Consider the following 14346-nt stretch of genomic DNA (forward strand, 5'->3'; position numbering starts at 1 on the left):
ACAATTCACTGAAATTTTAATAAGTGTTTTTAACTCAAAATCACAGAGGTAAATGATGTTCTGCAGGTTCATTCACTAAGGTTTTCCAAGAATATTTAATAAAACACTCTTCTGTTCCTCTCTTCTCCCCAGGTAGCTCTATAGTGTGAAATGGTTTGGGAACTAAAAGAAGAGTTATTTCCAGTGTTTCATGTATTTGGCCACCAGCTCTCTCAGCTTTTGGCTTTCAAGAAATGTGTACGCTGCTGCTCCTGAATCTAGAGCACCTGATGGCATGGAATCACTTTTTACAATGTGGCAGTTGTATCTTACTTTTAGAATTTGTCCACAGAACTACTTTCATTTATTAGTGTTACTGATTCTACTTTCCTGGTTACTGGCCTCTCTTTGCAACTATGTCACAGTTTTGAAGATGGGTCCTGGGGCTAATCCAGTGTTGTGTTTCTAGTGCCCAGAACACAGCTAGAGCTAGACACATCTAAACTGCATGTTAAAGGAATGAAATGTGGTTCAAACCTCCTCAAAAAAGGGAGATTACCAGAATTACTCTGATCTATGAATACACTTTCTAAATATAGGATGGGCTTGTGTACCTTTGAATTTATTGTCACCAAGACTAATCATGTGGCCTGAACCTAGGTACTTTCCAAGTCACAGACCTTTCCTATGCTCACAGACCTGACATTTTTCTCTCTGTGACAGCTTTTTTCTTTATATCCATTGGTTCTTTATATTATAAAGTGTGGAAGTATCACTTAGTTTTATTTTAGTATGTATGCCTGACATCTTACACTCTGTATTTCCTGAAAGACAGAAACGGGAAAAGAAATTAAATTTTTGAGGATTTACTACCAGGGGTATCATGAGAAAAGAAAGACAATATGAAATCTATTTCCTACACAACAGGAATGTGCAGTCAAGATGGAAAAATAAAATATAAGGAGATGGTAAGTTAAGTTTTAAAAAATCAAGCTTTAAATTACATTTCAAGACCATGTAACACATGCTAGAAGAACCTGTGCAATTGTCAATAGTGATGAAACAAATAATGATCTGAAAGAATTGTAAGAGTTACAAAGGGCAGAAATATGTCATCGACCCGTGGTAGGAAGAAGAAGGAAATACTTGTGCAGAATCTGGATAGACAGACAGACTAGACACATTGAGGATGAGCAGTAAAAAGCTTATGTTGAAATGGCAGTGAATAATACAAGGGAGAAGTTTCAAGATTTGGGGAAACAAAAATGAAGAAATATGTCTTCAAGGAAGATTCAGAGCTGGGAGGATGGTTTAGGGTCTTTATAGAGTCTTTCTAGATCTGTGTAGAGTTCACACTGAAAGAGGTATAAAGAAACACACACACACACACACACACAGAAATAGAAAAAGGAGAAATACAATCTAACAAATTATATTATACCAAAGCCCACCTCAGATGATATTTCCACAGCAGCAGAGCTTTAATAACTTCAATTCTGAATCTCCTCATTTGTCGTTCCCTTGCCACGGTGCTGTTCACTCTATATTCCAGCCCCTCACTGACTCTTCTGGCTCCTGACATGTCTCTGTTTTCTTGTTTCCAATTTTCAGCCCTCTCTGGCTTGATTCCTGCTTCATGCCTTCCAACAAGGCAGCCCTCCCCATTTGACTGGCATGGGAATGCCCTTCTTCATGGATGGTTGACAGATAGTCTGACCTTGCTCAGGCATCAGGAGTTCTGCAGGCTTTTTATTTCTGCCTGGTGGCAATGGGTGGGTTGTGAGCAGAAGAAGTAAGCAAAATAGGTTTTCAGGACCATCAGACTGAGAATGGCAGAGAGACCAGAGAGGAGTGGGATACAGGGGAGTGTTAAATGATGGTAGAACAATTAGCTAAAGTTTTTACAATTTCAAATAAAAGACATTCCCTGTGGCTCTAGAGAGGGTCAGATTTATTCATTGAAAAAAAAAAAACCTGTAAGTGTGACTGTAATTTATTATCACTTCTTTCTTCCATCATTAAATGTGACTTTTTACTGAAATGTAGCAGTGATGATAACATAAAGAATAAGGGAAGGTCTTATTGCACAAATTGTATTAAAAATATACATATTGGAAATATTCATTTCTACATTCAAGCACAAGAACACTCCATAAAAATCATAGTCCCTCTAAACAGGCCCTTTGTGCCCATGGTATTAGGAGATTGTCCCCAAATCCTTTCTCTAACAGGCAATGGTGTGTGTGTGTGTGTGTGTGTGTGTGTGTGTGTGTGTTATGGGTCTATTAAGCTGGATAAAGGAATGTTTATTAAGGTAACTAGCAAATCCCCATCATTATTGTCACTGAAATTACCACTCAAGAGACCAACGCTGTTGGTTATCAATATAAGGATATAGAGAGTAAGAGAAGACATAGAAAATCTGGATACACAAAGCAGGTGTACAATATTCAACCAAATTGCCTCATTTTCCTAAAACCTATCTGAAAGATCTGTCCTCCTCCCCCACTCCTCTCTGGTCTCTATCTCTATAGAGATAAAACATCTTAGGTGAAGATGTAAAAGGAAAAAAAGGGAGAAAGGGAGGGAGGGAAGGAGGGAGGAGTTTTAGTAAAGGTGTGATATTTTGGTGACTAGTTTTCATTTTTATCAAAAATTTTCATTTTATTTTTATCAAAAATATTTATTATTTTCCAATACTGTCTACCCAAGCAACTCTCTTGAGATAATTTAATATACTGCCATTAATGTTGAAAATGGAGACTCCCAAGTGCTTAAGTGACTGATGCAAGATCACATGCTGTTAAGTGGTAAATAATTAAAAGGAACTTTCTATTTATTTTTACAAGCATTACTTAACACTTACTATATTGTCAGGTTTTGCTCTTAAAATTCTGTGAGGGTCATTGCAGTAGTTGCTGTCCCCTTCTATAGATGAGAAACTATGGCTGTGGATTTTGTAGGATGCGAAACCCTCTACTTCAGATGACTGTTTTCACTTTGATTTTGAAACCTCATCCTGCCCACCATGGCCAGACTAAGAACAAGTCTGCTACTTAGTGGACCAGACAGTGGTTAAGGGCCTGGGCTCTGGTAGGGGTTATCCTCAACTGCCTTCCAGGCTCTGGGTTCCTGAGGGAATTATTCAAACTTTTCAAACCTCACTAATTTCATCTGCAAATTGAGGATAATTTCTCCATCTATACTCCAGGGTTGTTGAGGTTTCATGGATTAATACAGAGAGTGCAATTTGAACAGGACTCACATGAGACTTGAAAGGTAGGAGCTCCTGCTTCTCGTTGAGGGAAGCAAGAGAGAAAATAAGAGTTTGGACAAAATGTCAATCATTCCTCTTTTGTGAAGGCATGCACATTCATGGACATATAACTCATATTTTTCTTATTCATTTTAAAGCAGATTATGAGGAACCAATCTTTCCAGTTTGCGGCTGGAAAACTGAGGATTTCTTATCCATTTATTAAGTGACGACACAAATATGAATTTTCTATAAAAGCAGTTTTATGATCAAAGACTTCCTGGCCACTACCGTTACAACTTTTGTAACTTGTTAAAATTCTTTATGGGAGGTTCCATTATGAGATCAAAAATATTCTGCACCATATCATTATAGTTCAACTAAAGACATTTGCTTGGGATATAAACATTTTGTTTCCTTTGACTGCCCTCTCAGGAAAACATCCCCCGAAGGCCCACCCTACCTATCAGCTTCCCATCCTTCATTCATACAACAGGGAGAATCAGGCACATGCTTCTGTTGCTGAAATACACTTGGCATTGGCAGGCGCTGAAGTTCCTGTGTGTGTGTAGAGACTAGAACAGGTCAACACCCCCTGCTGATGCTATGCTGTCAGCTGGAATGTGGTGATGGCAGACAGAAAAGGCAGAAGGGATGATCTGGTACAGTAGCCAGCTAGAGCACTCAGCTGATGCCTACTGAAGGTCCAGAAGAACAGATGGCACTGCTTGGTCACAGTCATTGGACACCTAGTATTTATGAGCAAATCCCAAGAGCTTAAATTGAATTCATTGTCAGGCTTTGCAAATAACAGCCAGATTCAGTGATAAGAACCACCTCCACGTGTTTAAGCAGTGCAGAAGACTGCCATCGTCATTGTACACTATCACAATCCCACCACATGACAAGGATATACACACACACACACACACACACACACACATAATCATTCATGGGCAGCCTGCTCTCCAGTAAGGAGAGGGATATTTCATGCTGGCTGATGGAAGGTTACATGGCCTATTGGAAAAATAGTCCCAGGCTACAGCTGAGCAGCTAAACAATTGACGAAATAGATCACTCTAACTTCCTATAGCTCCCATTGCTTTCAAAATACCACGAGTAATGCTCTATCACTGTACCTACAACATAGCATCTCTATTTTGTTTATGCATTTTTTAAATCCCAGTAGACAAGGCTCAGTAGAGAGTTGAGTTTGTGGCAATGTTTTTTTCTCATAATTTAGGGTTTTGCACTGGTGTAGGGTCTCACACACACATAAACACATACCTTTGGTTCCTATTAAATTAAGGGACAAGGTAGGTACTTTCCATTTATGACACGTGGCTTCTATCAATTATTCTATACTGCATATAGAGAAAACACACTTCCTTAGAGAGACTGGCACCTAATAGATTTTGAAAGTCTACCTGATATATTCAGCAAAAGGTTTATTTTGTCGACTTGCATAGTTTAAGTTTTCAATAAATTATTTTAATTGCTCTCCTAAAGTCAAGGGGATTATTGTCCTTTCTCTATGTGGTGAAGGCACCCAGGGGTCTCCCAATGTGTAAGAATATTGCTTTTGTTGCCTCCATGTTGCAATTTTGGTCACAATCATCACATCTCTCCCTGCTCCATCCCATAAAGTTAACACTCCGTGTTGTTTGGGCAGAAGATTAAGGTTTTCAAGAATTTTGATTGATATACATGATGGATTTTTAATATCTAAACTACATCTGTGAAGATGGATCTGAAGCTGGAACTCAGGTTCATATACAATCTCCTCCAAGAAAACAAAGTTAAAGCTCTCAGGTGGGGAAAATGAAAATACTGTAAACCTTGAAATTAGACATATATGTATTTGTAGCTTAGATTTACCATTTAATATTTCTATGTCTCTGGGCTGTAGGATTTTCTCCCCTGTGGGACTCAGCTTTCTCATCCATAAAATGCAGAATGTAATATATCTTCACAGGATCAAGGTGAAGAGTAAATGAGGCAGATGATGGTGAACATGTGAATGGAAGACAACTAGAAGATGTGGGTAGTTTAGGCATAAACACATGTTCATTCATCTCCTGCCCCTTTCTCTCTTCAACAATTTCGTATTATAGTGACTATAATCTTGTCAGCACCTTTTGCCAGAATAATGCTTTCAATTACTTCTTGAAGAGACATACATACATGTATATTTGCATATACATACACATATTGGGGGGAGAAGTCAATTGCTATAGTAGTATGTATGTGTATATATGTGTGTATTTTTGGCAGGGGGGGTACACCAGGGATTGAATTGAGGGGCACTCGACCACTGAGCCACATTCCCAGCCCTATTTTGTATTTTATTTACAGACAGGGTTTCACTGAGTTGCTTAGTGTCTCATTTTTGCTCAGGCTGGCTTTGAACACAGCAATCCTCCTGGATGGCCCTATTTTGATTCAGATTATTCTTTGTAAAAATTGGCCTCATCTTTTCATTCTGTAAAATAGAGACACTTACTCAGATTCTGGTAAGGGATACATATAAGCATAAAATTCACAAAGTCCTTACCTGCCACTACTAGTTCATTTGCAAGGTTCATTTCCTTCACATTCTCTCTACAGTAACTAGTACAGGCTTGTTCATAGTATATGCTCAATAAAACTCACTGCTTATTCATGGCTTGAAATTTCTCATACATAGTACATTTATGCATACATATCTCTTAAATCTTTTGGGAATTTCTATTTCAATATTTACAAGTCCAACTCACCATACTATATTTTGCTAAAATATGGATAGAAGGATAATAACATAATTTTTTAGTAAGGATAGAAAATTTCCAAGATTTTGTTCATTTAAAAATTCTGGTTACAAGTTGGGGTATAAAATTATGCTTATAGCAAATTGAGTTTCACATCTATGTTCAAGGCTGACTCAGATATGCCTCTCAGAACTGGAAAAAAGTTGGGACTTGTGCATCTTTGTTAGCTCCTAAAGAAGAGCAGACATCTCCTGAAAATCCTTGCATGAGACCTACTTGCCTGCATAATACCTTGACATTCCTCTGTTCATCCAGTTCTTCAGAAATATGAAAAGTGACTTTTAAAAATTTTTAATTGTTTTAATTAGTTATATATGACAGTAGAATGAATTTATGAACTTTGATATATCATACATAGATGGGATGTAATTTCTCATTTTCTGGGCATACATGTTGTAGAATCACACTTGTAATGTAGTTATACACACACACACACACACACACACACAGTAATAATGTCTGTTTTGTTCTACTATCCTTCCTATCCTCACATCCCCTCCCCTCTCCTCCTTTCACTTCTCTCTACCTAATCTAGGGTAAGTAACTCTATTCTTCTCTAGTGCCCCACCTCCTTTAATGTGAATTAGCATCCACTTATTTAGAGAAAACATTCAGCCTTTGGTTTTGTGGAATTGTTACTTCACTTAGCATGACATTCTCCATCTCTATCCATTTACTGGCAAATGCCATAATTTCATTTTTCTTTAAAGCTGAGTTATATTCCATCAGATATATTTATCTATATCTATAGATAGACAGATAGATAGATAGATAGATAGATACATAGATATAGATTACATTTCTTTATCTATTCACCTATTGAAGGACACCTAGGTTGGTTCCACAGTTTAGCCTGTGAATTGAGCTGCTATAAACATTGACATGGCTGCAGTACTGTAGTATGCTGATTTTAAGTACTTTGGGTATAAACCAAGGAATAGCTGGGTCAAATGGTTGTTCCATTCCAAGTTTTCTGAGGAATATCCATACTGCTTTCCATAGTGGTTGTACCAATGTGCAGTCCTACCAGCAATGAATGAATGTGCCTTTTTCCCCACATCCTTGCCAACATTTATTGTTGCCTGTATTCTTGATGATTGTCATTCTGTCTGGAGTGAGATGAAATCTTAGTGTACTTTTGATTTGCATTTCTGAGATTTTTTCATGTATTTGTTGATCAATTGTATTTCTTCTTCTGTGAAGTATCTGTTCAGTTCCTTAACCCATATATTAATTTGGTTATTTGTTTTTCACTTTTGCTTTTTATTTTTATTTACTTTTTTTGGTGTTAAGTGTTTTGAGTTCTTTATATATCCTAGAGATTAATGCTTTATCAGAGGTGCACATGGTAAAGATTTTCTCCCAATCTGTCAGCTCTCTTCTTACATTATTGATTGTTTCCTTTGCTGAGAAGTAGCTTTTTAATTTGAATCCATCCCATTTCTTGATTCTTGATTTTACTTCTTGTGCTTTAGGGGTCTTGTTAAGGAAGTCAGATTGTAGGCCGACATGGTGAAGATTTGGGTCTACTTTTTCTTCTGTTAGGTACAGAATTGCTATTCTAGTGCCTAAGTCTTTGATACATTTTGAGTTGATTTGGGGGCAGGGTGAGAGGGAGAGGTTTAATTTCATTTTGCTACATATGAATTTCCAGTTTTACCAGTATAATTTGTTCAATAGGCTATCTTTTATTCAATGATGTTTTTGACACCCCTGTCTAGTATGAGATAACCATATTTATGTGGGCTTGTCTCTGTGTCCTCTATTCTGTACAATTGGTCTACAAGATTATTTTGGTGCCAATACCATGCTGTTTTTTGTGACTATAGCTCTGTAGTATAGTTTAAGATCTGGTATTGTTACACCTCCTGCTTCACCTTTCTTGCTAAGGATTGCTTTGGCTATTGTGGGTCTCTTACTTTTCCAAATAAATTTCATGATTGCTTTTTCTATTTCTAAGTGGGGTTCATCCCAGGGATGCAGAGTTGGTTCAACATATAGAAATCAATAAACATAAATGTGTCATATTAATAGACTTAAAAAAAGAAACATATGATCATCTCAATAGATGCAGAAATAGGGTTTGAAAAAATACAGCACACCTTCATGTTTAAAACACTAGAAAAACTAGAGATAGTAGGAACATACCTCAACATTGTAAAAGTTATATATGCTAAACCCAAGGCCATCATCATTTTAAATAGAGAAAAATTAAAAGTATTCCCTCTATGACCTGGAACAAGGCAAGCATCTTCTCTTTTACCACTTCTATTCAACATCCTGAAACTCTAGCCAGAGTAATTAGACAGAAGAAAGAAATTTAAGGGATACGAATAGGTAAAGAAGAACTCAAACCATCACCATTTGCCAATGACATGATTCTATGTCTAAAAGATCCAAACAATTCCATCAGAAAACTTTTAGAACTAATAAATTAGTTCAGCAAAGTAGCAAGATAAAAAATCAACACCCATAAATCAAGCGCATTCCTAAACATCAGCGATGAATCCACTGAAAGAGAAATTAGAAAAAGTACTCCATTTACAATAGCCTCAAGTGAAATAAAATACCTGGGAATCAATATAACAAAAAAGGTGAAAGACCTTTACAATGAAAACTACAGAACACTAAGAAATAAATTGAAGAAAACCTCAGAAGATGGAAAAATCTCCCGTGCTCCTGAATAGGCAGAATTGATATTGTCAAAATGGCCATAATACCAAAAGCATTATACAAATTTAATGCAATTCCTATTAAAATCCCAATGACATTCTTCATAGAAAAGTGACTTTTTAAAAAATATTTTAGTTCACTTGAAATCAAATACTTTAACCTTCAAGAAAAGGTTAGTATTGAGGTCAGTGCCTGAATATTTACATACTGATAACACCATATAAATCGTAAGAATAATGTCCAAGGGCAAGAAGTGATTCTATCACAGTGAAACACTTGGCCCTAAGGACAGTATTTTCCAGGAGTGAAATTGTAATATGAATAAAATTCCCTGGAGAAATATCCAAGGATGCCATTTATATAATCAGTACAACCAAACTATTTACCATCTTTTATTCTTAACCTTCTCTGAGGGTGAGCTCATTACTGTTGTCCTTCTCCCAGAGGAAAAGTTTTGTTCAAGTATTTAATTAGGAACTGGTTTCTTTTATATAAAGTGAAGGTGAAAGTAACCCAAGCCACTCCTCCAACCATTGTGTTATCTTGAAAATATCTAGATATTGCAATGGTAACAATGAGTAGTCATTACAAATAATATTGGGTGAGGTCAAAACAGAAGACATGATATCAGTATTCTAACTTCCTAATATCACAACATAAGGGTCTTGCTGGAGGGTGCTCCTAGGCAACACCTCCACTTTCCAAATCTGCATCCATGGAATAAAATGAGGTGTGTAAAAACCAATCACTCAGATCCACATCCCCCACCTCCTGGTAAAATAAGAAAACACCCTGTTAGCCGGCAGAGGGGACTCATTGGCACGTGAACTATTGTAGACTCTCCCACCTCACCAGCTCCGGCCATAGGTTATGTTCATGGCCTCTAGACTTTTTAAATTTTTCCTTAATTTGTTTCTTTTCTCAGATTTTATTCCCACATAACTTCCTTTTTTAAATATATATTTTTAATTGTAGATGGACACAATACCTTTATTTTATTTTATTTGTTTATTTATATGTGGTGCTGAGGATGGAACCCACTGACTTACACATGCCAGATCGGGTGCCCTACCACTGAGCCCCAGCCCCAGCCCCCCCACATAACTTCTTTCTCATTGTATCTGATGACATGTTTTTAAAGCATAACTTCATTTTCATAGATTATTTTCCCTTATCCTTCCTGCTTACTTCCTCCCCCCCCATCATCATCTATTTTGATTTATTCCCTCCCAAGCCATTATATTAACAAAGAAAGTTTTTTTTTTTTTTTTTCATTTCTTGTTCATATATTGTTACAAAGCCTTTCACATTTCACATTTCTTTCCTAGAAGAGATAAATAATTTTTCCCACTTAGGCAACCTCCTAGCTACTATCACATCCAAATCTGCCTTTTTTTTTTTCTTTTCTTTTCCTTTATATGATAATTCCTTTGGGTGCAGCAGGGGAGCATTGGGGTGGCTCAATTCCTTGTCTCTTGATAATTTTTTCTTTGCCTTTTCTGTCCACTAAAGTTACTGTCTTTCCCTCATTTCCTCATTGCTAAACTTTCTTACTCCTTCTGGAACCACTATCAAAATTATTAGCTTTGGGATTTCTTCTGCAAGAGTATTTTCCTTAACTTTGAATCTTTTCATCAAGCAGTTAAGTATTGAATAGTTTTGATAAAGTTTGTCCATGCTAACCTCACTTTTCTTTTGCCCTTTGACATGCCCAAACATGTATTCTCAGTAGGGAATCTTATGTTTATATAAATAACTATATATCTTTATGTTCTAATGATATCCATAGGCCCAAACTATCTAACATATATTCATCCTCAAACATTACTGAATATCTATTTCTTTAATTTGTAATACTTGGCCTTTTAAGCTCCTCATGAAACCAAAGCCCAGATGACTCCTAATCTTTATGTGCCAAAAATAAATTACCCAGTCTTGTCATCACCTCATTACCATCCCACATCCTTTAATTCTTGTAGCTTGTCCTTTTAGTTCCATTGACTAAAATGCCTGGTTGACTCACCCTGTATGTGTCCCACTATTCTTTAAACCACAGTTACTTTCAAAACACCAACTTCCCTCTTGGTTCACAACCCACACATGCTATGTCAGACAAAAACTAGGAAAAGGACACTGGGAAGCACCTAGTGAAAGAAATACCACAATCTTCCATGAGAATCCTGAGCCTGTGTCTGTATCTATCTGTGTGATTAGTTGAATATTTACAGCATTCCTTTCCTGATGTGAATATCTTTTCTTTTTTTCCTACTTTTTCTTTTTCTTTTCTTTCTTTCTTTTTTTTTTTTTTTTTAGAATAGGAGTACATTTTTTCCCAGACCATGAACATTTATTAAGTATCACTATTAATTTTTAAAAACCATGTAAATTAAGAGCAAATATCACCCGCATGAGATAGAAGGAGAAAATCATCATCTTAAAGTTCTACATATCATGACTGTCTCTCCAGTCTCCTGACTCATCAGCATCCCGTTAACAATCTTTACACTTCTAAACATCCTTTCAGAAGCTCCCTGCCGCAGCCAGACCCTAACAGCACCAGCATTATTATCATTATTTTCCACTCTTGAGTTTCCTGCATAGAGGTCCCTCCTTCCCCAGCATTTGGTGTTAAAACTTACCGCTTTTACCAACTCCCCCTGCTCCCAGCATTACCACCTTGTACTCTCTGGACCCGCCTGTCGCACTGCCCTGGGAGCAGCTGGCTTCATTTTCTACCTCCATCTTACCCGAGGGACTGGAGGAGGAAAAAAAAAAAAAGGAAGGAAAAAAGTCACCCGTGTCAGGTGCTTGCTCAGATATTAAACAACTCTAAAACTGTGTCAGAGGAAAGGTTTAGTAGGAGCTAAGAACCATCAGCATCAGTCTGGCTGCTGGTCCTCTGCTGGAGCGGGTCTCATAGCAACCACTTCAATTGCTTCCAATAAAATCCTGGCTTTTACATCCCCCCTCCTTCTGATCCTTCACTCTTTCACGTCTCCCACGATCTCCCTGGCGCGCGCTCTCTGTATCCCCCCCCCTTCCTCTTATTTTTCTCCCTCTTCCGTCCTCACTCTCTCCTTTCTTGTTCCTGCCCGCCCCTGCACAGACGCACGTGTCAGATGCACACGTATATAAGTACCTTCCTGGCTGCGCTGCTAGAAAAGAAGTGAATCCGCGAGTTAATGGAAGACGCTGTCTCACAGGCAGGCTTCAGTCGCTACAGCTGCAAAGACACTATTTTCTTTTTTAACCAGCCAATTAATTAGGAAGAATTTCCGCTATGTGTATCCTTGCTGTTTATCACAGTTCTTCTGCACAGTTGTCATTCGTCAGAAGGGATGCCACTGTTTTGTAAGGCAAGACAAAGAAACAACAACAACAACAAAAACCTCAGTAACTCAGGGCACTTAAGGATGAGTCTTCAGTGTTGTTGAAATAATACCTAGCTAACAGGGATTCTTTCGGCTCACTTGACAGTTGTAGTTCCAACATTGGGAGGTAATTGAATTAGGTCATTGTCATGTTTGAACATGGATCATCCTTGTTTACACTCAGTTATTAGAAACAAGCTAGAACATAAGGACCCTGTCAAGCATGAAAGAGATACACGATAAATATTTTTGCTGACAATTATGGTAGCATAAAGGATCATGAAAGAATATTTTTCAGATGCCCAAAGTCCTGCTTCTGTTTGAATTCTTCTAAAGTTTTAAGATCTTCACATTTCTCTGAAACAGCTTCTAAAATACATAAGTCTTAGGATCATATAAATAGTTTGCAAATGTTTTCCCCTAGTCTGTGGCCTTTCTTAATAATCTTTTAAAAAGCAGGAGTTTCACATTGTACTGGAGTCTAGTTTATAATATTTTAAGATTTTGTGAACCTACTATCTGACTTTAAATGAAACTTTTCCCAGTGATTCTATTACAAATTTTCTTGACCCTTTCATTGCAAATTCGCTCACGACTATGGATCTCTCTGTCACCTTTATATAGGTAACCGTCCAGTTTATGAATCTGGACTTAATTTTCCCTCTGAGCTATAGAAATGAATCTCACTGCCTCCTGGATGTTTCCAACATAATCTTGCTTGGGTCTCAACCTGGGGTATTTCTAAAGACACCACCCTCATTCTCAAGAAAGAAAGTCAGCATGGCTCTCAATCTGTGGGAGCGTCACCACCTCCATGTCCTGGTTTCAGTTCTTCCTCTTCTTATATTTGACGTCAATGACTGAAACAGTTCCATAACTTATCCACCCTGATCACAAGCTCCTGCCCTTTCCACCTTTCAGACAGCTCAATTTATCCTACACACTGATGTCAGGGAAATTCACCTAAAATGTCAACCTACCTGAACTTGATGTACGCACATTCATATATCAAATGCCTAAATAACACAAGTCAATGGCTTAACTGTCATATAGAGATACCAAGCATTTGTTCCAGTCTCAGGTTCCAGTGTGGCCTTTATGCTCCACAGAGCAGAGGCAGGCAATATGAGCTGTTCATCTTCCCTGTAACAAAACTATCATTTCCATCATTGCATCTGAAAGAACCTATAGCTATATTGTAATTACTCCCTGATTTTTAATTGAAACTTTAGTGTTCTATGAAAGAATACATATGAACAATAGCATTTGGCTTCAAGGTCTTCCTAGGTTTTGTTTCTAATTCTGCTAAAATTCTTATGACCTTGAGCAAATTGCATGCTTCTCTAGCTATTGGTCCCGCCATCTGTTACTCTGTTTTCCATGTCAGCCATTCTGATTTGGTGGTAAAGCAAAGGAATTGTTATGCCAGCTGTGTCCTTGTTCCTGTTGTTTCACTGGCACACTTAATTTGATATTGGTTAAGAGAAAATAATACGTGGAAATGTCTTCACAGTACATACATTAATGGATTGCCCAATGTAAGTGGGTAAAGTGAGAGGGAGTTATAGCTAGTGAATTGACCTGCTTTTCAATTGTTAATGTTATCTATTCATATTCCTCCCTGGAAGTCAATAGAATTTTTTTTCTATTAATATGAAAGGAACTCCCCCAACACACACACACACACACACACACACACACACACACACACGCCCGCACTCGAAAAAAGTAGGGAGACTTTCCTAGCTATAGCTCTCTTAGTCTATTGCATTTTTGAAATTCTAAGCCCCTCTACCCAAGATCCTTTCCCTGAAATCCTAAATTCCATAAAATCTGATTAAAAATGATTAGATTTTGTAATATTCTAATGCTCCTGACTTTCAGCTTTTGTTAGTGGCTTTTGGGAGTTTGCATCTTAGAACACTCAAAAGCCTGAGTTGGATTTTTATGAGTGTGTGTGCTTATGTGTGTAGTTGGACAGTGTCAGGGAAGTATCTCCCAAATGTGTGAATGCTGATGATTGAGATGGAAGTGTTAAGTAAACAAAATAATTACACAATATTTCCCTTGGACTTGGGGAAACTATTTGGAGTTTGCATTTGCTCCCTAGACTTACCCTGGCAGTTACCATCTTCTTGGGGTGGCACACCATTCTCTCTAATTGCTAATTTTAATTTTACCTAGGTGGTCTGTGTTCCTTCAGAACCACTTGATTCTGAGCAGGGTCCAAGTACACTCCAAGCATCTCTGTGCGCTGCTG

At 37.5% G+C, this 14346-nt stretch overlaps 1 protein-coding gene across 1 annotated transcript in view; it reads right to left on the reverse strand.

Annotated features, from left to right (window-relative positions):
* Positions 1-11457, reverse strand: part of RIT2 (Ras like without CAAX 2) — a gene marked incomplete at both ends in the record, with an annotated part of 337149 nt that extends 325692 nt beyond the window's left edge. Inside the window, one exon of the mRNA XM_081263502.1 lies at positions 11355-11457. Coding sequence (XP_081119628.1) covers positions 11355-11457 — 103 coding nt within the window. The remainder of the gene's footprint in view (positions 1-11354) is intronic.
* Between the last annotated feature and the right edge of the window lie 2889 nt (positions 11458-14346).

Source organism: Spermophilus citellus (assembly GCF_964194105.1).
Source record: "Spermophilus citellus genome assembly, chromosome: 12".
Classification (NCBI taxonomy): domain Eukaryota; kingdom Metazoa; phylum Chordata; class Mammalia; order Rodentia; family Sciuridae; genus Spermophilus; species Spermophilus citellus.